The sequence below is a fragment of the Ciona robusta genome, chromosome 1 (assembly GCF_009617815.1).
Source record: "Ciona robusta chromosome 1, ASM961781v2".
Taxonomy (NCBI): Eukaryota; Metazoa; Chordata; class Ascidiacea; order Phlebobranchia; family Cionidae; genus Ciona; species Ciona robusta.
This window is the reverse complement of record NC_143235.1, coordinates 13,170,464-13,195,568: the sequence shown is the minus strand read 5'-3', so window position 1 is coordinate 13,195,568 and position 25,105 is coordinate 13,170,464. Positions and strand designations below refer to the sequence as shown.

Below are 25,105 nucleotides of genomic sequence, written 5' to 3'. Positions count from 1 at the left end.
ATCGTATTTTGAACAAATTGCAACGGTCTATTGGGAGTCGGGGGGATATAGTTTTATAGTTCCCTAATGTTCTATGTTTACTACCAAGTGGACCGAGAAAATAGATCGAAAAGGTATCCCGTCTTCCCCACCGTACTATATCATGCATGCCCTAACAAGAGCAACAAAATGCTAAGACAGTTGGGTTGACTTTTAACAGCCACTGCATTTACTTCACCGTGATTCATTTAGTATAGGTAGAAATTTAACAAACGATACGAAAGCAAGAAAGCGACAATTTCTTGTCTCTACCTTTGTTTGTTTAAAGAACGGTTCGCGTTAAAGAAAGAAAAAAGATAACGGTAAAAGAGATCAGCCAGTGTCCCGAGCCTTATTAATATTTCAAGCTAGTGCAGGCTGAAGGCGGGAAAGAAGTGTGCTCGAATTCACTGCCTTTTAATTATTGATACGAACGATCTTTAAGTTATGTTGTCCTGTTAAATTCGCCGCAATATCAAGTTCGTTTCGTCAGATCAGGGTCCCTAGTTCGAATCCAGGGGGAGGAGGGTATTGATTATACCTCGCCGATCAGGATACGGGTCATTTTTCTACACAGCTATGTTATGGGATATGAGAGCCCTTTCAGGTCATTTTTTCTGCAGGAAACTGTGTGTTGAATTATGTATAACTTCTAATGTGCAACGGAGGCTCGGGCATAATCGTTAAGTGCTGGCTCACAGAGGTGTTAAGTGCAACTAAATCCCAAATTCAGGGTCCCAAATCGATTATAGAGAAAATGACAGAAATGCGCTCGCCTTAAAAACTTTAATCTAAATTTCGTTGAAAAAATAATCAGGTTAAAAGAAAGTTTTATAAAATGCTTAGTCTACGTTTGAATTCGTTTACGACTACAGTACATTTTTAGGAAATATAGTTGGGTGGGGGGAGACGGGATACCTTTAGGACATAAAATCCAAATATCCTGATCGTATTTTAAACAATTAACAACGGTTTATGGGAGTCGATCGGGTTTTATAATTTTCAAATGTTCTTTGTTTACTACCAAATGAGAAAATGGAATAAAAATGTGTCGCATCTTCCCCACCTTACTACTACATATATAAATATTTTTAGTGTAGTGTCTTTGATGACAATAAATAGGTTCCATGGCTAATAAACCAGCAGCCAGGCTATGTTACCAAGAATCATGAAATTTTAATAAGACAGAAAGGTTGAATGTACCACGGGTAGTCCAACGGCTAATTTATATGCAGTACTCGTTATGTTTTATCTATACTACAGCAGTGCATAGCTTGAGCCTATATATTTTATCTTTGGGTCTTTATATAGCAGTAAATATATAGCCTATACCTACTGAATACGGTCTAAACCGAATATGTTGTAAATAGCGAATATATGTATGCACATGCTTGTATAGTATAGTGGGGGAAAGTGGTACTTATTTTCATTCTACTCATTTCTCGTCCAAGGTGTTGGTAAAAATATTAATAAAATTATATAAACGTAAGTCTATACGACTCTAAAAGAGCGTCGTTAGTTGTTGAAAACATGTTCAAGAAATATGGGTGCGGTGTCGCATACTATATCCCACAGTATTAGTACGGTTTCTTATCTTATCCCACAGTATCGCATTACAGTTTGTATATACAGTAGGATAGGGGAAAGATGGGACACTTTTTAACTCTATTTTCTCCACCCATTTAGGAGTAAACAAAGAACATTCAAAGAAATATGAAACTATGTCTTCATGACTCTCATAGACCGTTGTTAATTGTTTAAAACACGATCAGGATATCTGGATATTAAGTACTAAAGGTGTTCCATCTTCCCCCACCCAACTATATTTCCTAAAAATGTACTGTTGTATATAGAAAATATGTATACAAATGCTTGTACGTCATTACTGCTGCAGATACTTTGGTGTCATACTGAATATATGATCTTGTCGTTCCATACAAGGCAGTAAAATAATATTTGGAGGATTTACACCGAACGTTAAATTATTAATACGGAACTAATTGAGTCAATATATACGCATGCCTTATACAACGTACATTGTGCATGCCATATCTATGGGACGGTAATGCATAAAGAAGTTAATACATAATTCATGGCATCTTTACGATATGAATGCGCAAATTAATTTTTCTGCGGGTCAACATGCTTTTGTGGTGATCTGTTGTCCGAAATAAATGAATTCACACAAAACTAGACAAAAAGCATCGGCCAAATCCCATAGTTTCGCTTGCCAGAAAATTTCTAATTCGGTCTAAGATGTAGCCTATATAGTAGGGTGCGGGGAAGGCATTTTTTCGTTCTATACCTCTTTCCAATTGGTAGTAAACAAAGAATAGTTAAAGAATTATAAAACCGTATTCTCACGACTCGAATGACCGTTGGTAATTGTTTAAAACACGTTTAAGATATTTGGATGTTATGTGCTAAAAAGATGTCACGCCCCCCCACTCTACTATAATATTAAAACATTTGTAACCTATACAAACGTTTAAAGTACTGCGTGTTAAGGTGCACTGTGTGTTCTACTACACTTTCGCCTTCGCTGGGCGTATTTCGATTAACATTGAGTATGTAATACGTCATCGTGTTAACATTTAAAAAACGAAGTAGTGGCCTTCATTAATTAATAATCAACCATGCCCAAAAAAACAAAAGGAAATACACAGGAATTAAGTACAGTGAGCTGTGCCATACGTTTAAGACCCAACTTCTATATACAAAGGCTTGCATTGTTTAAATTTGCATTATTAGGTTTTCTGAAAGTAAGGAATACAAAGGGTGTAATATGGATGTTTAGTTTGATGTATTAGTTTATGGGTCAGTTGTTTAGAGCAGTTTATGTATAGTATAGGATGGAAGAAGTGGGACACCTTTTATTCTATTTTCCCGTTACATTCGACAGTAAACAAAGAACATTTAAAGAATTATAAAACCGTACCCTCATGACTCCCATAGACCGTTTTTAATTGTTTAAAAACGATCCGGATATTTGAGTTTTGTGTGCTAAGGGTGTCCCATCTCACACCTTCCTACTTAAAGTAAATATCTTCTCATATGTTTAGTATTTCTTACTTTAGTGGTCAACAAACATTGCGCTTAATACTCGGCTCTATAGAAATATATTACTCTTAGATAAATGCATTGGTTTATGGGTTACTTGTTTGAAGCGGTCTTATGATGCGTGCACTGCTATAGCATGTCGACCAGCATCAAATTTTGATTCAATAATCGCTCATTCTACTGCGATGATTGATATTGAAGGTAAAATAATGTTAGTATAGGTTGCGGTAAGATGCTACATGTTTTCATTGTCGTAGCATTTGGTATAATCAAGGATAGAAAGAACTTAATAGCTCCACGACTTTAAAATAGCGTTTTAAATGTTTAAATAACGATCAGGAAATAAAGGAATATTATGTGTAATAGGGGTATAATAATAATAACTTTATTTGTCTCTTCAATTACGGCAGCAAAGATTTAAAAATATTTTAAATGTAAAGACAGGATATAGCGACAAAACAACAGTTGTTAAGACACGCTTGCAGTTAAAAACATATTTACATTTAATTGGAACAAATAAGCGTGGTCGCTACACCTAGTATCTTACCCCAAACTAATAACTCGCTAAACATAATCCATGCGCAGATATAGCAACCTAAACAACCAGACATAGATATCTTATACCTAAATGACTTTTCACACCAGCAGTGGCCATTGGGACTTCAAAGTTACTCGTGCGTGACGTATATGGAATGCTGCGCAGATGCAACCAGATTATTACGTCACAATACCATGTCTCCGAGGGGTAGCGGTTTGCGCTAACCGTACAAATCGTGTGTTAAGCAATATACAACTATAGTAGGCTGACAACATGTTTTACTTTCCATTGTTTTCAATGGAACTTATTTTTCTCAACGAGAGCATGCGGATTTAGTTGTATGGGGTGTCGTACCGGTACCTATAGCTTCGTTCAGGAAATAAACTAGTTCAGCAGTTACGTATTAATACTTGGCTTAATGTGAGTTTAAGAAACTTATCTCTCATATATTTTCTGTTCTAGTGTATGTATTGCTAAATTGGACATAGAAACGGCATTTTAATCAATATCGATCCATCGGGTAATGAGGTAATATTAAAAAGGTTTCAGGACAGAGTTCTGACAGAAAAAATTGACGTAACTAGATTTCTAAATTAAAGGAATTATTCTTTTGCCGTTGGTTGGTTGTGCATGTCAATTCAAAAATAGATTAGATTGGGTGCTTGAACCGCCTGTGTGTATAAATATCCACTAACATTGAAAATAAGCGTTTAATTTAGTTAAAAGGAACCCCGGAGAGTTCTAATTCTGACAAAATTGTCGGAAGCAATTATCACTGCTGTACTCGACCAAGACAGAGCGACGGTAATGGAGAAGAGTTGTGTTTAATTAATTATGAGCTCCTCGGTCCGCATTAAGTAGATTAAGGCTTAAGCCGACACCTACCGAAGCGCTCACTTGCCTGCTGATAATATGGGACGCCGCGGAACGTTGTGAATTTACGTCAATGCAACAGCAGTTGAAAGTCGCATGCTTTTGGTAGTGTTAGATGCCATGCAAGGAATAGCTTGATAATATAGGGAAGTTATTTAAAGATTTTTCTTCATGTAAAATAGGCGAGTCGCCCGAACCCCATGGCAGTTGTAAACATCTTAAAAAATCTATTTTACTGACCATAATAAAATAATCTACTAAACACATAACTGAACAAAGACTACATAATTTGTATTTATGTCTTCGAAACCGATAGTGAAGATCGTGTTATTTAAAGAAGGGAAGAGAAAGGAATCAAAATGACGGTCGTTAAAACAACGTTATAGATAATACTGCTGTGAAAGAGTGTCAGTTGAAAAGGGTGGCTGTTGCGCCCAAGACTAAACATGTTTAACTACCAGACGGAATTCCCCACAGCTTTCTGAGTTTTTACATCTTGTCATAGTCGTTAAGTTAGTACAGCAAGTATACTAATGACCAGCTAAAGTGAAGTGACGACAAGAGTGCATCGCGTCGTCACATTGTGGCTTTATGTTCCCAACAGGCTTAATTAAATTTACTTCATTAGATGACAAACACTTGGAGAGTTGTATAAGCATTGTTTTTCATGCCTGTCGCCTATCAGGACAACAGTTCCATTATATATGGGTAAGGTGCTGGAGGACCTAGGACTTAGACCAGATCTGACCCATTACCCCAGCAAGACAGCAGCTAGGCGTGATGTATGTGAATATTCTATATAATGTAAAGCCTTTAAACTACTTTGATTAACTGTTTCAGTTGATTTAGTAAATTAGAAAAATGCTAGAAACCTGTTTCGTGGACTTTACTCGAGGAAATCTTCTTCTTATAAAAAGTTAAAAGAAACCAAGAAAATTTCATCAACAGATCGGATACCGGTGTCTACGATCGAAGGTAAGAATGTGTTTGACATTGACATTTAATAACCAAGTTCTTATATAATAGAGTGGGAAAGATGGGACACCTTTTCGTTCTATTTTCTTGTCCCATTTGGTAGTAAACAAAGAACATTAAAAAAATATAAAACCGTAATCTCAAGACTTCAATATACCGTTGTTAGTTGTTTAAAACACAATAAGAATATTTGGATATTATGTGCTAAAAGTGTCCCATCTTCCCCCACCCTACTATATGTCTAATATTTGTTACTTGAGCGGGCTAGCATGAGTTTTTCAAATTACCAGCCATGTATGAAAAATACGAAAAATAATCACCTACAGGGTAACATACATGGCAACTCGGAAGCTGGCGCGAGGTGTATATGAACACCCGTGTTATAACAACTGTCGTTTTCTGGCTATGTGAGAACAAACCAAGTTACGTTTATTTAAGCTTTCACTTTATACTCGGCTCTAAATTCTATTTTTCGCATGATTTTAATGATACTCTGTAGCACTTGTACTAATGAGACGGATGTCTGAATGCTTGTGTTGTTGACCTGTTGGTTCAATGTGTTAAGTATCCGTCATCCAAATTGATTCAAAATCGATTTCTTTTCGCTCGGGAGAACGCAAGTCATGTTTAAGCAATCTCTCCAACTGTCGTTTGTGCGTAAAATGTAAAACCCATATGTTGCTCATGTGTTTTACATTTTGTACAAAACAGACGCCAAGGTATACAGCCAATGCAACTTATTTTCGGATAAGCGTGCATGACTCGACAAAAGACTATTCGGGGAATTATGAATAAATTATATGCTGAACGTCAAAGAATAAAATAGGACATATTCATGGTTATGCAAGATCTATACGAATACGAAATATTCACATAAATATTACTATATTGGATATATACATTACAAAATGAATCAAAGCTTGTCCAGAGTCAGGACAAAATTAAATGTCTTTTTAAGGACAGGTATTGTAAAGACAAAATTATACTCATCACTGTACAATTCAGCAGTCCCATATATTCCGAACATGCGTTTTCCCTTGCCTAATGAAACATTAATGAGTCTTTAAAGTTCAGGAGCTTCTTTCACTGGATCCATGTACAGAAACTCTCTCAAAAACACAACACGATGAACTGATTTGCTGTTAATGAATTGTTTAGTTAAAACGTGGTTTTCCGAATGTTCCACTAAAAACAGATGAGAGAAAAGCATTAATAGTTATTTATTTCATGTTTGTCTTATAATTTGACTGATAAATCTATAGTTGATGTTATACACAATATACAGCAAACATCTAACTATTTCTATCTAAAGCAAAAAAGCTTAAATTTGATCTGAATTCGTGTATATGTCGAGTATATCGTGTTAAGGCAAGTATGACTAAAAAGCAGGTGCGACTTTTAACTTGGTGTCAAAAATATTTAAATAATATGATCGCCAGGTGGCGACGGAGAAGCACCTGCTCTTTTTGGTGGCTGCAGGTGCTATTCATAGTAGTGTGGGGGGGAGATGGGACACCTTTATCTAAATATCCTGATCGTGTTTGAAACAATTAACAACGGTCTATGGGTGTCGTGAGGATACGGTTTTGTAATTCTTTGAATGTTCTTTTTTTACAACCACATGGGAAGAGAAAATAGAATAAAAAGGTGTCCCGATCTTTCCCAACCCTACTGTATAACGAAAACACTGATGAAAATATAAGTATTGGTGTTGTAATTAAAGTAGGACACACTATGTTCGATGATTGTGGCCACTGTCGTTGTGTACTACGCAATGCACATCAATTCAGTAGTTTGCCAATTGCCTTTCAATATGTGGTTTTAGGTTTTATAATAGTAAATGCTAACCCAACAGTTTTGACCGCATAGAACTCGCAAATAGTCATTGGCAGAATTCCGCACGCCGACAGTCAATCATCAAATTTCAATATAACGTAATTATCTCTTAAACGGTAGCGAAGATCATGGTATTTAAAGAACGGGAAGAAAAGGGAATTAACAATAAAACGACAGTTGTTAAAACACGCCACATGGATAAATGGTATTGGAAAACAATAGACGAACATAAAGGCAATAAAAAGGTATCTGTTTACGTTTAAAACATAAAACCCTTTGTCCACTTTAGAAAAACGGCGTTCAATTTATCTTACGTAAACGTAAGCGGTCGCTTACGCACCGCTTTCACGTAAAATCGTTCAAGCGAAACAACGGTTTCGTGCGTGACGAATATCCAGTCTCAATCGCTGTGCGTCTCGGATTAAAAACGCGCCTGAGTAAAGCAGTCGAGATTAACACCTCACGCGTTTTGGTCGTTATGTTATGCCGTTTTGATTGAAAGTTTAGAAAACTAACAGTTAGTAAACAACCGGAATTATATTAAAAAAAAAACAGTTTAAAGTTGAGATTCTTTGCAGTACATAAAAGGTATAATATTTATCTACCAAATTAACGTGGGACGTTATAGCTTTATTTTACTTTTGTCTGAGAAACGGTGTCTTCTTTCAACTAATAATTATTTGTGATTGTGATTTGTGAATATTCAAAACCGCTACCAGAAAAGAAATTGATTCGTTTTCCATAGTATTTGCTTGTCCAGGTATTGAGTCATAGTTGTATTGATTCGCTTACAGGTCGCAACAGCCAGCCAATTAAAGAAGACGCCTTCTGGTACAGCTGAGCGAGCTGAGAATTTGCTATCTTAGAAAACGAGTCTTGATGTTTGTGTATTGTGTTTTAGAACTCACAAAGAGAGCAGTGCCTTTAGTTATACATGTAGACATTGCAGTGTGTAATATAATTGTCAATTGTGGTTAATCATATTATAATTGTAGCTTATTATATTTTAAGCTGTAAACACGCATTCAATAGCATTCAAAGTCAAAAGGGCAGAACTTTTAAACGTCACGCATTAAATAAATGCATTTAACGTAAATCGTGCGTTGAGAACGACTGTGTGTATAGACTGCAAATCATAGTAATGTAACGTTCTTCTATCTTAAGCTAATGTTGGCGTGTTTAAAAAAACAGCAATGACTAATTGTTAGTTATGATAGTAGGAAACCCTATGTCAAACGTTTTTTCTTCTTGTAGTTTTGTTGTTGTCACACTATGGACACGCCTGTCAATCAAAATCGGCAAAAACAACATTCTTTGCGAGTTAAAGAAAACCACAAGTTCAATGATATTTGCGCAACTTATTTGTACAATATAATGCAAATATTACAATGTGTGAAATTTTAGGTTTGGTATGCGCGTATATGGAACAAATGATAGTTTTTTTGAAACTTATTGTTTTAGCTGTTTTACGCAGAGTATTGTTGTGTCTCAATGTTCGGTCATATATAATAGGATTGGGGAAGATGGGACACCTTTTAAATCTATTTTTTCGTCCCATTTGGCAGTAAACAAAGAACATTCAAGAATTATAAAACCATATCCTCACGACTCCCATAGACCGTTGTTAATTGTTTAAAACACGATCAGGATATTTGAATATTATGTGACTCATCTTCCCCAACCCTACTATATAATATAGTACTGTGGGGTATAATGGGATATACCGTTATCAACTAAACCCATGTTTTTGAGATTGTATTTCTAACAGTTAACAACGCTTTCTATAGAAAGTCAGTTAAATCAGAACAATGTTTATTTCTGGTCAACCCAACGTATAAGAGATTATGAGATGGAGCGTATCCTGCTGTAAATAATGAAGAGTTTAGAATAAACAAAGTCGATCTTATATTTGGCGTTATGTGTGTACCAGCTTCATAGCCTAAGGGTATTTAATGCAAGGCTTGAAAGGCTTATACATATATTGTATATAGGTATGTACAAGCTGTGTTTGAACTCGTGGGTTTGGTTTAACCATTAAAGCATCGATAGTACTTTAATGTAAAGTACTCTGGTGCAAGATGGGACGTTTTAGCACATAATGTCCAAACTTCCTGATCGTGTTTTAAACAATTAACAATGGTATATGGGAGTCGCTAAGATATATACTGTTTTATAAGTCTTTTAATGTTCTTTGTTTACTGCCAAATAGAACGAAAATGTATCCCACCTCCCCCCACATTACTATATAGAAAAATCTAACATATATATATAAATGATTAATTCGACTTAATTGTATACACCAAATATTAAGACAGCCAGTCTTTTCATAGTGTTATACAGTGAAACTTCAAATATAGAAAGCGAACTCTCTATTTTTCATCTATTTTCCATCAAAATTTCTGCGCCAAATATATATATTACGACTATACTTACAGGTTTGCATAATTTAAGTCAAAACAGGACGTGTAGTATTAGTCTTTCGCTTTTCACACTGTAATGAAAAGCTTATATGCCGTATATAGTTCCTAAGAAGGATAATACATATTACATGAACTATTGGTTCTAGCCGTTATCTTATTACCGTGAAGCATGCATAAAATTGTCGCTGCTATATCTCTTTTTTTCTTTAGTAAATGAGAGTGTATTTATAAGATAGATAGTCGCACTGGTTCGCTTTGTTTCCAGTAAAATAGCCCATAGTTAAACGCCATGAATTTTTCATTGGTTGTCTTGCCGCAAATGATCCTACTTTTGCTAAAACGGGCAGTCAGGGTTAGTTGAGTTGCCAAGGAACTATAGTTCCCACGCCAGCAGTAGAGTTGAAATGCATATATATGTATATATATATATATATATAAATATATATATATATATATATATATATATATATATATATATATATATATATATATAGTAGAGTGGGGGGAGATGGGACACCCTTTCATTCTATTTTGCCGACTTATTTGGTAATAAACAAAAAACATTTAAAGAATTATAAAACCGCATCCTGACGACTCCCATGAACCGTTGTTAATTGTTTAAAACACGATTAGGATATTTGAATATTATGTGCTAAAGGTGCCCCATCCTCACCCACCCTACTCTCTCTATATATATATGTGTGTAACGTAGTTTGGTTTCTTATACCATGAGCTGGCTAATGGATTGTATGTTATATGTAGTCGCGTAAAGATACGACAGTCGCGTAATCGATAGTTGAAAATAAAAATCTCCAAAAGAAGTTAATAAAAACGTTAAGAACCGTGTGAAATATAAAATAGAACCATGTGGAATTGAACCATGTAAAAAATATTTTTTTGATGGAATATTCAATACTATCCCCTTATAATGCATCTTCCATGTTTTTGAATGCGATTGCAAAAAGAATTAATTAATTTTTCGACAAGTTTAACGACTTTCTGTGAAGTGTCGATTTAAAGTGATAAATAATTCGATTCTTTATAACCTGGAGTTTTAGGGTCCAAGGCTTGTCGCTGCTACCATTGTGGGCGTATGTGTCCTTGGTCAAGATACTTAACAGCAATTGCTACAACCCAGTGGTCACTAATGAGTTGTTTAAATTATCAGCCATAATGTCAGTTCAAGATAGCAAGATAGCAAGATAGCAAGTGCTTAATAATTTGACAACTTTAATTTTAAATTCCTAGACGTATAATAAAAGTAAAGCCATTTTCGACGTTCGGTTCGTCTGTAGCACTTAGTTATAATAGTTATGTAGTGTAAACTGACATCTGAAACAACAATTGGAATATGAAGTCCAGCGTAAGTGACGATTGCATGGACGATTCAGAAGCTCTACGAATTCCATGTAACGGGAAAATACCAAAGTCAAACAAAACTTTTGCAATTACTGGAACCGAAAGCCCGAGGTCCAGCATTGTTTGCCAAAGCCCGTCTTTAGTAAAACTGTCATCAACCAGCAATCTTAAACTTCATGCAAATTATGACCGGGGAAGAAAAAACTCTTTAGAATTTGAGGTTCCGCCTAATCTCTCCCCCTTGAGCGATTGTCCCACTGAGTTTGAACAACGTTCAACGTGCGCGGGAGATTCTCCACAGCACCATGGTCATTACACCACAAACCCTGAGAAACTTAAATCTAAGAAACGTTCACACGGTCGTAAAACCTCCATATTTGCCTCAGCTTTTGGTAAATTACACCAAACGATGTGAGTGTACAACAAATGAATGAATGGTTCGTTTCAGGAGCTAATTCCATTTAAAAATATAATTAAAGAAGAAAATATATAGTAGTGTGGGGGAAGATGGGACGCATTTTCGTTCTATTTTCTTATCCTATTTGGTGGTAAACAGAAAACATTTAAAGAATTACAAAACCGTATCCCCACGTATCCCATATACCGTTGTTAATTGTTTATAACATGATCTGGTTATTAAGATAATATGTGCTAAAAGTGTCCCATCTTCCCCCACCCAACTGTATAAACAATATAAAAAGAAATGCTTTAAAAAGTTTTTCATAAACATAAAATCAAAACAACTCAAAAATCAACAAAACATTTTTTTGACAAATATTTGCAACATAAACTGTCTCTCTTTTATTAGGAAAATAAGGTTTTCGGTTTCGCGTTTCGGTTTCGCAAAACAAAAACTTTCAGTGATTCTTTCTTTACTAAACCTAAACCTAAAAGTGAAAATATTTATCTAACTTAAAATAATCACGATGAAATTTCAAGTTTGTTTTTTCAGACGAAGAAAGAAATCTCGAAAATTCACACGTTGCGAGAAGGGGGAAAACATGGAAGAAAAGCAAAAGAAACGACAACGAGTTCGGCTTAACGTTGGCGGATATATACACGAGGTGAAATAATTAACTGTCATTCATTTTTACGATGGAAATTTATTTTATAATTTATTTAACTGTTCCAAGCAAAATACATGATCGAACTCACGGGTGTGCTAAGCATAGCATAATGCTTGGTTTCAAAACAAAGCAGTCTAATATAGGCATATCAAATCCTGTCAATCATTTTTAACTGCTGGATTGTAACAATAACTGTATATAAAATGTGCTGTTGTAAACTATATAAGTTATTGTTATACCATACTTATACTTAGGCTGCATAAGTATATCGTAAAAAAACATTTCAAGGAGATATATTTTACTTTCGGCATCGTGGGTCTGGCGTACCGGTCCAAGGCTTGTCACTGCTACCATTGTATACGTATATGTGTATTTGGGCTTAATGACAATTGCTCCAACCTAGTGGTCACTAATTTGTTATCCAATTTGTCCACATACAAAAAAAAGCAATCATACATATGGTCACTCGTATAAGCGGACAGGTGAATAAAATATATTAGGTTTTCTGATTACAATCGTGGGGTAATACGGGACACGTTCCAATCTCTTTTTATGTCTCATTTGGGAATAAACAAAGAATATTTATAAACCGTAGCCGTACGACTCTAAAATACCGTTTTATTATTAAAAACGATTAGGTAAAGCGGTGTATCACATATCTTCACTCAAATGCCGTAACGGTTCCTTGTGTTCTGAAATATATATTACACCTCAACAATATGTAGTCAGGTCTATCTTACCTTACAGTACTGTACATTACTACCTTTACCTCAGGTGCGGTGGGGAACACTTGAGCAACTTCCACACACTAGGCTTGGCAAGTTAAGAGAATGTGAAACTAGATGCGAGATTATGGGACTCGCCGACGACCACGACCCAACGTCTAACGAATATTTTTTTGACCGTCATCCCGGAGCTTTTACTCCAATATTGAATTTTTACAGGTCAGTTGCTCGCCTAGGTTTGGACAGGCTGGCATCTAATTTTAAACTGAACTTTAAAATGGTTTAAAAACATACCAACGGAGAAAAAACTGAATATTATGCTGTCGTTGTTAATAGACAAAAGTAAAATATAAGTAAATAGATCTTCTGGTAAAAAACAGAGAAACTATTTTAACTTATATTACACTTTATGCCCCAAAATGTTATTAAGTTTTTATTAGGGTAAATGTGTTTAAAGGATTTAAACATGTAAGTTGTATAACAATATTAACTCCAAGACTGTCGGTCAATTAATTATATCTATGTATCCTGTCCAGCTCAAATCGATCTAGGTTTCTGTTGATTGTTTTTAAATCGATGAAAACTAGGCTAACTGTCTTGAAATTTAAAATGTATATTAGGGTGGAGAAAGATGGGACACCTTTTTATTCTATTTTTTCGTCCCATTTGGTATGGTAAACAAAGAAGATTCAAATAATTATAAAACCGCATCATCACGACTCCCATAGACCATTGGTAACTGTTTAAAACACGATCCGGATATTTGAATATTATGTGTTAATTAATATAACGATAATAATGATAAATTGTTCCTTCATTCGGATAAATACAAATGTCAGTTTAACATTAGCTTTTGTTTATTCCTATCGTTTAGAACGGGAAAGCTTCATATGCCAGAGGATATTTGTGCTTTGGCATTTAGCGCTGAGCTTGATTACTGGGGGATTGACGACATTTACATTGAATCCTGCTGTCAAGGTAAGAGCACCAATAACTAATATAGAACTAATAGTAGTGTGGGGGAAGACGGGAAATCTTTAGCACATGCTGTCCAAACTTCCTGATCGTATTTTAAACAATTACCAACGGTCTATGGGAGTCGTGAGAATACGGTTTTATAATTTTTTGAATTTTCTTTGTTTACTACCAAATGGGATAAGAAAATAAAACGAAAAGGTTTCCCATCTTCTCCCACCCTACTATATATATTTTTTTAGTCTGTATCATTTCTGTTGCACAATACTGTGTGATAGAAGCAGCAAATCCCATACTTTCCGATCATGTTTTGAATAATTAACAGCGTGATATTTAATATATTGGGTTCAGACGCGGGATACCGTTCTGTATTTTCCGATTGTGTTTTTAATAAATAACAGCAACCTTTTAGTGAGACTACGGTTATAGAATTCCGTAAAAAAAATAGAATGATAATAATCCGATTTTACCCCACTCTTTTACTTTATATATATCTTTTATTATAATTGGTTGGACTTGATATTTATCCGTTGCATTTTCGTATAGAACCAGATCACCATCGCAGTTTAATATAATTAGGAAACATTGGGTATTTTCTCATAACAAACTTTAATGGGTTAACCTTGTATAACTTGTGTACAAAAAGAATCCATCTTTCTCTCCTCCCTCCAAGCATGTGTTTAAATTATTCAGCAAGTTTACGTTTTGATGATTACTATGTTTCGCTTTTTAAGTTAAGAGTCGCTTTTTATAAACTTCATACGTGTTGCATGTCCAATGGATTGGCAATGCGTTTTATTAAACACCACCATATTGCTTGTGGTTTTATTTGAATAAAAACTGACAATTTTATTTAGGCAATATAGTGGGGTGGGGGAAGATGGGACACCTTTAGCACATAATTTCCAAATAGCCTAACCGCCTTTTAAACAATTAATAACGGTCTATGGGAGTCGTGAGGATTCGGTTTTAGAATTCTTAGAATGTTTTTTGTTTACTACAAAATGGGACGAGAAAGTGGAATGAAAAGGTGTCCCATCTTCCCCCACCCTATTATATATATATATTTTTTATATTTAGGACCCCTTTTCATATCATTTCCCCGTCTCATTTAAGAGTAAAAAAGAATAATCAAAGAAATATAAAACCATATCCTCACGACTCCCATAGACCTTTGTTAATTGTTTAAAACAGGATCAGTGTGTTTGGATTTTATGTGCTAAAAGGTGTCCCGTCTTCCCCCACTCTACTTGCTGAATAATTTAATTTTTGTTTATTTTCGTGGCATCTGGTCCTTATACCAAATTACTTGTTATGTTACACAGCGCCATTTTATTGTGAGTTTTTTTTATTTAACTGGTATACAGATGTAAGTGGTATACTCATTAAATTCTACTCTCATTCTATTTAACGTATAGTTTAATATTTGCGTGTATAATTCAACAGGTAATATGTAGAAGTACTAAATTCAATCCTGTTTTGAGTTTTTGTAAAATATTTTTTTAGTTATCTTTTTTTTACAGCTCGCTATCATCAGAAGAAAGAGCAGATTTTAGAAGAACTCAGGTTGGTTAAGAGCCAACATTTGTATAAACACGCATGGCCTACTGAATACATCAAGTATAGGCCATATAATAAACCGAGAACTGATCTTTGCTAGCTGCAAATTTGGCAGAATTATGTTAAATATAGTCACATGGGGAAGATGGGACACCTTTTCATTCTATTTTCTCGTTATTTGTCCCATTTGGTAGTAAACAAAGAATATTCAAATACTTATAAAACCGTATTCTCACGACTGCCACAGACTGTTGGTAATTGTTTAAAACACGATCAGAATATTTGGATATTAAGTGCTAAGGATGTCCCATCTTACCCAACAGCATTATATTAACACCCAACTGTCTGGTATAACTAAAAGTCACTTAAAATTGGTAAATACGATTCATTTTCAAGAACCTTTATCGAAGTAAAAGCCGTTCCTTGGTGTCGGTGCCGATAATCTTATTTTCATCGACTTTTGATTTTAAAGTCGGCTATGCATAAGCTTGGTTTAAATTATTCAGCATGCTGATATCAATTTACAAACACCCCGATACTCGGTGGACTTTGTTTCCCACCCTCAAGTTGCAAAAACAAATCTTTTGACACCATTCAAAGATGTTATCGCTATCAGCTGGCGGTTGTTGTCTGATTACAGTTGAGTTGAGAAATTTTCTCCTTTGCGGTCGGATTGCCTAAAATGCTGGTTTTATTAAAATCCCGCAGGAGAGAAGCGGACGCGATCAGGGAAAGACAGGGAGATGATTTTAGAGGAATGTGTTGTGCTGAACGACGAAAACTGGTCTGGGATCTCATGGAAAAACCGAATTCCTCACTCGCAGCAAAGGTTCATTACATAAATTTTGGTTTACCAATTTTACAAATGATGTTTATTCTACATTTTAACGGATGATTTTAGAGTTCATAATTAAATGGTTATATATATATATTACTGTAGGTTAGATGGGATATCTTTAACACGTAATATCCTATGTTTGCTTATCTTGTTTTAAACAATTAACAACGCTCTTTTGAAGTCGTGAACATACAATGCAGGATTCTTGAACGAAAAATTATTCAGAGTTCAAATATAAGAATATGACGATATCTCATTTCATCAATTAAACAAAACGCTTCGCGGGCTGTACGTTTTGAGGTTTAATCATGTTTTACAGTTTTTTGTTAAATATTTATTTAGTTATGTGGGTCATGTATAGTAGGATGGGGGAAGATGGGACACCTTTTTATTCTATTTCCTCGTACATTTTGGTAGTAAACAAAAAACATTCAAAGAATTGTAAAACCTTGTCCTAGCGATTTTCATAGATCGTTGTTATTTGTTTAAAACACAATCAGGATATTTATATATTTTGTGCTAAATGTGTCCCATCTTCCCCCACCTCACTATATCCCAATAATAGTATTGCCATGAGTTTATTCAATTGGAATTTACAGGTGATTGCGATCGTATCCGTCTTGTTTATTGTCCTATCAACGGTCGCTTTGACACTCAACACTGTCCCCGGGCTGCAGGGTAAGTTATACTTTAATAACAATTCGTACAGTCATCTTTATAATCTCGGATAATTTAAACCTTCAAAAGCTTAGACGTTACTTGATTGATATGTTTTGATTGGACCTGGGATTAACTTATTTTTATCCGCACCAATGTGGTTTACATGAACATTCTGTGCGCCTGATCTGACAGACACTAACGCAAGTTATTGATTTCTATTTTAACAATACAGAGTGAACTCAACTTTATATAGAGGTACAAAGACTGATAATCAATATTACCAATTCACGAAACGAAGCATACTAATTGCATTCAATAAATTCCAATGACATACGGAAGTCAAAAACAAAACGAACGAATTTGAAAATCAGACAAAGGCATACATACACTCTGTTATTACATGATTGATAAATCAAGTTATTAAACACGATTTCCCATTTTAATCCGGCCAATATAATCTAATAAAATATTTTCATTCGATCAAGGGCAATATCGCTCGTTCTAAAATAGAAATGTACAGTCAGGGTAGAATTTCGAAATTTCGAATTTAAATGGCAATGTGTGAAAATAATGATTACATTTTTAGATCTTATAAAGTAAAAACGAAAGCTGCACACGCAACAACAATAAAATACAAATAACAAAACATATACAACTCCGCTTTTTGTTTAAAAAAATGACTTAAATAAAGTTTTAAACTCTCGCATGGTGGATCAGAGACAGCAGCAGTTATAACACGGGTGTTCTGTTTCATACACCTCCTGCCCGCTAAAGAGTTACCACGTACGTATGTAACTTCATGGGTAATTAATTAGTTTTTATTAATTTGTTAAGGGTGGGGTCATTTTTTTGTAATGTAATTACGGCATATGTAACTTTAAACTTGGCAATTATATATATATTTTTTAAATTTTTTGTTAACATTTTTTTCTGATTTTCGGTAAATAATGTAACTTCTAACTTGGTAGGCGATTATTTTTTTTCTTTATTTTTTTTTGTTTTTAAAAAATAAAACATGTTAACAGGCAAGGACGGTTTCGACAACCCCCAGCTCGCCCACATAGAGAGTGTTTGCATCGCATGGTTTACCATGGAGTATTTATTAAGGTTCATGTCATCACCAAATAAATGGAAGTTTTTCAAAGGACCGCTGAATATCATTGATTTACTTGGTAAGTGGAGAAAATAAGGTATGGATAAATGAATGAACGAATAAATGAATGATTGAGTGAATAAACGAACAAACAAATGGGTGATTAAATAAATATGTCAATAAAAAAATAAATGAATGAATGTTTCAATGAACGAATAATTGGATCGATAAAAGCATGGTTGATTATCTGAATGAAAGAATGAATAAATGATTGAATGAATAAAATAATGAATGAATGAATGAATGAATAGATAAAATAAATGAATAAACGAACAAAAGAAAGAATGTCAAAAATCTGTATCGCTTTATATAAGCCAGCTTTTGATAACAGCTTGATAAAAATAATGCACAAGGAAATCAGTTCTTCATATTATTAGACGCCATGCAGTAATACTGTTGTTTCTTTCCAGCTATTCTGCCGTACTACATCACATTATTTCTCACCAAGTCAAACAGTCAGATCCTCCAGTTTCAAAACGTTCGCCGCATAATTCAGATCTTTCGTATCATGCGAATAATGCGAATTCTTAAGCTGGCCAGGCACTCTACTGGACTCCAATCTCTCGGATTCACACTCCGAAGAAGTTACAACGAACTTGGGTTGCTCATGCTCTTCCTCGCTATCGGGATAATGATGTTTTCAAGGTAAAAAAATCCCGTAGAAAATAGTCACCCACAAGGTAACATACATGGTAACTCGTAAGCTGGCGCGGGGTGTATGAAACACTCGTGTTATAACGACTGTCGTTTTCCGGCCACGCGAAGATAAATAAGATGCATTTATTCGTTCATTCATAAACCTCATCTTGCTCTAAAAATTATAAGACCAAACCCGACTCTAAAATTTATAGGCAGAACATATAGAACTGTGGGGTGAGGTTGGACACCTTTAGAAAAATAATATCCAAATATCCTGTTCGTGTTTTAAAGTTTAAACAATTAAAAACGATCCATGGGAGTCGTAAGGATACGGTTTTATAATTCTTTGAAGTTCTTTGTTTACTACTAAAGGGGACGAGAAAATAGAATTAAAAGGTGTCCCATCTTCCCCACCCTACTATACTATACACTACATCCAAACATCATAAATAGATTCATTTATGAAAAGTATTTAGAATGGAGGAAGATAGGACATGTTTTCATTCCCTCCTCTTTTAACATTTAGTAGTAAACAAAAAATATTTACAGAATTATATAACTGTTAGCCTGCGACTCTAGTTTCACGGTGATTTTTCGTTAATTATTCAAAACATGATCCGAAAATATGAGATTCTGTGCTCACGGTATCCATCTTACTCTACAGTACTATAATCCTGCTTGATAAATTAAAATACAAAACCCGACGCTGTATTATTTATAAATGTAATTATGTCGACGGTCGCGACGGATAACATAATCGTTTTCGTGGTTCTTAATTCAGCTAATACTTTTAGATTGAATACCAAAATATAACGCTGTAATACAAAAATAGGACTAAGGGGTTCAATTGCATTTGCTTATTCATTATTAATAAGAAGCTGCTTGCTTGTCGTTTTATGAATTTTACAGGATGAATCATGTCAATACGTTTAAAGCTCTATTGATTAAATTCTGCCAAGTTTAAAAACCAGCGCAAAAATAAATTTCTAAATCGAGCCGCATGTGTCAAAGAAACAAAATGCTTTTAAACTCAAGTAAAATGACACATCTGAAATTAGAAGAATAGCACTGCTCATGTATCCGTTAAATCGCTCGCAACAAATATAGTCACAAAATTGTTGTTCAAATACGTATACTGTAATGCTGAGTGTAACTTATTTAACCTCATGTGACCGGAAAACGACAGCCGTTATAACACGGGCGTTTCGTTTCAATCGTCCTGATTATAAGTTATACCACGAATGTAAAAAATAGTCATAAAAAGTATTTAAAATATGTATATATACTGTAAGTGCTAAATGTAACGGCAGTAGTATGACACGAGTGTTCTGTTTCATTCACTTCCTGACTGCTTCCAAGTTACCACGAATGTAACTTATGAGTGATTATTTTGGAGCGATGGTGATGCATTTATAAACAACCTGTTATATTCTATTCTGTATGGCTGAGGTCCATGGGGACCTGGGATTTAGGCCAGACTTGGCCCATTACCCTAAACAACCTGTTATAACACCCACTCTTTAATATCATTACTCAAACACTTTAGTCTCGCCTACTTTGCTGAGAAAAATGACAATCCGAAGCAGTTCAGCAGTATCCCTGCTTCGTTTTGGTGGGCTACAATCACCATGACAACCGTGGGTTATGGTGATATTTCTCCAACGACGTTACTTGGTAAGTAAATGATAGTCTACTTTCAAAAATACAATCTTCCGAATAAATTAAGCTGTAAAAACAATTAACACTTGGTGAGATAAGGCAATTTTAAAAAATTGAATTGCGCTAAATATTAGACACCCAATAGTGACCACTGGGTTGAAGCAATTGCCGGTTAGAATCTTGTCCCAAAACAGACGCATACAGTGGTATAGCAGCGTCGCGCCTCAAATCCGTAGTATCTGGGCTAGAGAAAGGTGGTTTCACCACTTTGAATAAAGGTGTTTCCATAACGTTCAATTTATCTGCGTCGTGGAAGAGCATTAGTAAGCGCCCGGATATGTCGTAATCGGAGGATGCAGGGTTCACAGCTTGGTGCTGCTACTGATATTGTAGTGTGTTATTAGGCAAGACAATTAAGGGTAATTATTTTAAACTGGATGAGCAAGACTCTCGTGTTATTTTGCTATCAGTTGCCTTTTTTTCGATGATAAAACAAAAGGCATTACCATGCCGTTCATGTCCCGAATTTTCTTCAAGCATGAAGTTTATGCCGAGTATAATGATTTCTTCTATCAGGAAAACTGGTTGGTGGTATTTGTTGCATCACCGGCGTATTAGTGATCGCCCTGCCTATTCCAATTATCGTGAACAATTTCTCTGAGTTCTACAAAGAGCAGAAGAGACAAGAAAAGGCGCTTAAGAGAAGAGAAGCACTGGAGAGCGCTAAACGCAATGGTAGCATTGTAACTATGAACCTCAGAGACGTTTTTGCGAAGGTAAGAAGCTTTTATTGGAGTCTAAATATTAAAGGTGTCTAGATAGTATGTAACATATTTTTTTGTTTATCTCTTTAAAAACGACTGAGAAGATTATATTACATAAACAAATGAAGAGTCAACAACAAAACGACAATTGTCAGAAATTTAAAAAATCGTAATATTCTGAAAGTTTACCAAATCGTTTTTGAAGTTTTAAATTTATCTTAAGCTTCCGGTTTCTTGTTGAGTTTCCACAGCAAAACGACGGATGTTAAAATGCGTTATGAATGCAAAGTCGTGGGGATTAATTTAAAAGCGTGGCTGAGCCCTACTTAAAGTAAAGTGCTGTGGGGTAAGACGAGCTAAATACAATTTCCAACAAACCATTTATTCTAGTCAATTGAACTAAACGAAGCTTCGATAGAAAACCAAGGAAACCAAATCACAAAGTTCGCTGAAATAACTGATGGAAGGTGAGAATCTTATTAGTGTTATAACCCGTGCATCTACAAAAAACCTTTTTTATAATTTTTATCGTGCATTAAAATATGGGGAATTTTGAATTTTTGTTTTTAAAAATGAACAAGTTTTGAATTTCGCCCCCTTTTATAATTTTTTTGCATATTCACTCGCGCATTTTACAAATCATCATCGTTTCCAGGGTAACAGGTTCCAAACACACGTCACCAGAACACGTGGCCTATCTAAGTCACGCCGAAATGGCGAGCGAAAATGAAAAAAACAACTCGGGAATGTGTCTCGTGGACGTGGGTGATACGTCAGCTGAAGTTTTAGGGAAACCCCCTGAATACAACGTCACAATGGAAGTCGGAAACAATGTGACGTCACCAAACCATAATGGGTTAGAAAGGAACAGCAACCAGAACAATGGGTTACACGGTGGGTGAAAGTATAATTATTTATGCATATACTGTAGGGTGGGGTAAGATGGGACACCTTGAGCACACAATATCTATGGGAGTCTTAAAAAATAGAATACAAGGTGCCACATTTCAACCCACCACCCTACTACAAAAAACGCACTTTCGGAAACAGGCAGTGTTAAATTGAATTTAATTGGTATTAATAATATGTGAAAGTTATAGCCTTCTTATAAACTATTTTTTAATAGACAGTTTTATAAACTCTTTGCTGTTTTAGATAAAAATCATGAGTTTGATATTGAGAACCCGAGCTTTACAAGTCGCGATGACGAGTTGTATGTTGGAGAGAACAGTTCGTCACCACGCGACCTTACTTACGTAATTTGTGATACGGTAGTGGGCGCTCATGCACGCAGACGAGGAACGGTAATGCCGGAAAAACGAAGCGAGTTTGACTCGGGCTACGACATTGGAAGCGTGAAAGAATATTGTTCCAACCAGCAAACTACATCAAAGGACCCGACCAAGCTGTTCCGAAGTACCTCCGTGGAATCAAACGCCGTCCTAAACGGAGATTTACCGCGGGAAACCGACACTCCGGACTGCGCAAACAGTTTCCAAGAAACCCCGAAGTTCCTTGACCACAGCCCGCATTGGCCTCACTTCCGGAATCGAACAACCGGCGACGATTCAGTGGACTCATTCGTAAGCCTTGATGCTAGCACGTGTGCTTCGTCGGATGACACAGGGGTGGTTTTAAGCGCCCCGCCAGGTGAGGTTAGATTTACTTATATCAATATAAAGAACTGTGGGGTAAAATGAGACACCTTTAGCACATATTATCAAAATATCCTGATCGTATTTTATAATTAACAACGGTCTATGGAATTCGTGAGGAAATCTGTTGAATATTTGTGATTGTCTTTAAATATGATGGGTTGTGGAAGATGATGCATGTTTTCATTGTGTTTGTTCGTCATATTTGTTGGAAAACAAAGAATATTTACAGAAATATATATACCCGAATCCTCATGACTCTAAAAGGGTGAGATATTATGTGCTAACAGTATCCATCTTACTCCATAGTACCAGCATATCTACACATGGTACCACTGAGTATTACGCCGTTTCATGCACTTCAAGAGTTCAGTTATGTTTACCGCCGTTCTTCGTTATTGTGACCGAATGTCGAAATACGTTTCATTCATTCATTTATTCAGGTACGACAGACGACATTATTTGTCACGGCAGTCACTCATACAAAGAGCAAAGTATCGACAGCGGTGGAACGCCAACCAGTCCACACAACAACTTCCCTTCTAATTTATTCCCAAAGGCCCCGATGCTCGCTATGATCAAGGAGAGAAGTTTTGAGTTACAGACCTCACCAGATATGCCTCCTGTCCCCGGAGCAATAGAAGATAGCGTAGGTTCAACGGGAAACGACGTTCTACCGCTTATTTCCTCTAGAGATCTAGATATTGACCGGCGAAATATACAAAACGTGCACGGAGTTAAAGGGTGGAGTTCAGATCATGAGTTCAGTCCAGTTACTTCAATAGATAAAGATGGCGGTTCGGAGCATAACAGTAATGTCAATGGTCAAGTATATAGTGTAAGTTCCGCTCTTAGCAGATCAAGTTGTCCAGAAGAGACAAAACCACTTTGTTTAAAATCACAGAGCGACAACAGGCCCAAAGGATTGAACGAATATTCGAAACCGGAAAAGTCAAAGAAATTTTCGAGCTCGAAAAGAGAGTCGCCTTCTTCCCCCGGTTACGTGTTCGACATTGACGACGTCATTGATGACGCAGATGACGCAATTCGAGACTTAATCAAAACGAGCAGCGAAATCGACCGAGTGATGCAACATACAAGCGAAGTAATAAATATTGTCCTTGAGGATGATGTGGGGAAACTAAAACAAAACACAACCGTATAATAAGATACACACCCTGAAAGTGTTTTAAGTACAATTCTCTAAAATGCTGATAAAGAGTTCATCCGCAAGAGTTTGCCAAATACTCCAAGAAACACATTATAGTTCATATGGTTCCTTTACATTGCCCATTGTTTTTTTCTTGAACGTACTATCACGTTCGTTTATTTGAACATTTACACAAGATACGACCGTAAGGTTTCAGCGCATAAGCGTTAACTTTTAAACAAACGGTTCTGTTACTGCCGTTTGCGGCGCTATATTTTAACTGGGCTTATTACAGGGCACCGCCGGTCTGTTCCAATATAGTAGGGTGGGGTAAAATGGGACGCCTATTCATTCTATTTTTTCGCCCTATTTGGTAGTACAAAGAACATTTAAAGAAATATAAACTCGTGTCCCCACGACTCCCATTGACCGTTGATAGTTGTTCAAAACACGTTTAGTATATTTGAATAATATGTGTTTAAGGGGTCCCGTCTATTCCCATCCTACTATAGATCAATATTTTCACTGTGAAAAGTATTTTTTTATTTTGCACTGTGCGTGGTTGGATATGCGTCGTAAAATTGGTGTTAAAGTACCGTGCACGTTGTATATTTTACAAATGTTTATTTTCCATGACGTCAACGATTGCATCATAATCACGTGATCACCCGCAGTTAAATGAGCCAGGGTGTTATTCCTTTTCACACAAACAACAATAAATACTATATACTGAAGAGTGGTTTTAGTATTATACGTGTGTTTAGTCATATGAATGAACGTAACTTACTTTATCCTCGCGGGATTGAAAATCCACAGTGGTTATAACACGGATGTCTTGTTTCATACACCTTACGAGGCGATGCTTTTTAGCCAATCTTTTTGGACTTTTTTAGGTATGGCTGATAATTTAGACAACCCATTAGCGACCACTGGGTGTGAGCAATTGCTGTTATGTGTTTTGCCCAAGGACACATACACCCACAATGGTAGCAGCGGCGACCCTTGAACCCATTACCTCTGGGTTAGAAGCAGGCGCTCTAACCATTTTGGGCCGGATATTAGTTATTAAATACTGATAAACATAAAGGTTGGAGTAACATTGTTAATGTTTTTTATCGTCCTGTTTGGTAGTTAAAGAAGCTTTGCGACTCTAAAACAGCAATGTTAAATGTTAAAAACAC

General features: G+C 35.7%; 1 protein-coding gene across 3 annotated transcripts; it reads left to right on the top strand.

Moving 5' to 3' along the window:
- Positions 1 to 5,303: 5,303 nt before the first annotated feature.
- LOC149743436 (uncharacterized) lies at positions 5,304 to 24,658 on the top strand. 3 transcript variants are annotated; one of them, XM_089881886.1, is made up of 16 exons: positions 10,949 to 11,490; positions 12,032 to 12,143; positions 12,921 to 13,090; positions 13,746 to 13,849; positions 15,370 to 15,412; positions 16,115 to 16,235; positions 16,844 to 16,922; positions 17,930 to 18,076; positions 18,468 to 18,702; positions 20,243 to 20,370; positions 20,932 to 21,131; positions 21,510 to 21,586; positions 21,775 to 22,013; positions 22,275 to 22,769; positions 23,218 to 23,612; positions 23,679 to 24,658. In XM_089881886.1, exons 1-16 carry the CDS (start codon positions 11,072 to 11,074, stop codon positions 23,937 to 23,939), a joined length of 3,225 nt encoding a protein of 1,074 aa, XP_089738012.1. In that variant the 5' UTR covers positions 10,949 to 11,071; the 3' UTR covers positions 23,940 to 24,658. The 3 variants fall into 3 exon arrangements, with proteins under 3 accessions (XP_089738020.1, XP_089738012.1, XP_089738005.1); XM_089881894.1 differs by lacking the exon at positions 10,949 to 11,490 and adding an exon at positions 5,304 to 5,464 and having other exon boundaries at positions 23,218 to 24,658; XM_089881879.1 differs by having other exon boundaries at positions 23,218 to 24,658.
- The last annotated feature ends 447 nt before the right edge of the window (positions 24,659 to 25,105 follow it).

Coding starts and splice junctions, on each gene's coding strand:
- LOC149743436 (XM_089881879.1), top strand. CDS start 11,072: ATGAAGTCCAGCGTAAGTGACGATTGCATGGACGATTCAGAAGCTCTA. Junction 16,923..17,929: donor CACTGTCCCCGGGCTGCAGG/GTAAGTTATACT, acceptor ACATGTTAACAG/GCAAGGACGGTTTCGACAAC. Junction 18,703..20,242: donor GGGATAATGATGTTTTCAAG/GTAAAAAAATCC, acceptor CAAACACTTTAG/TCTCGCCTACTTTGCTGAGA.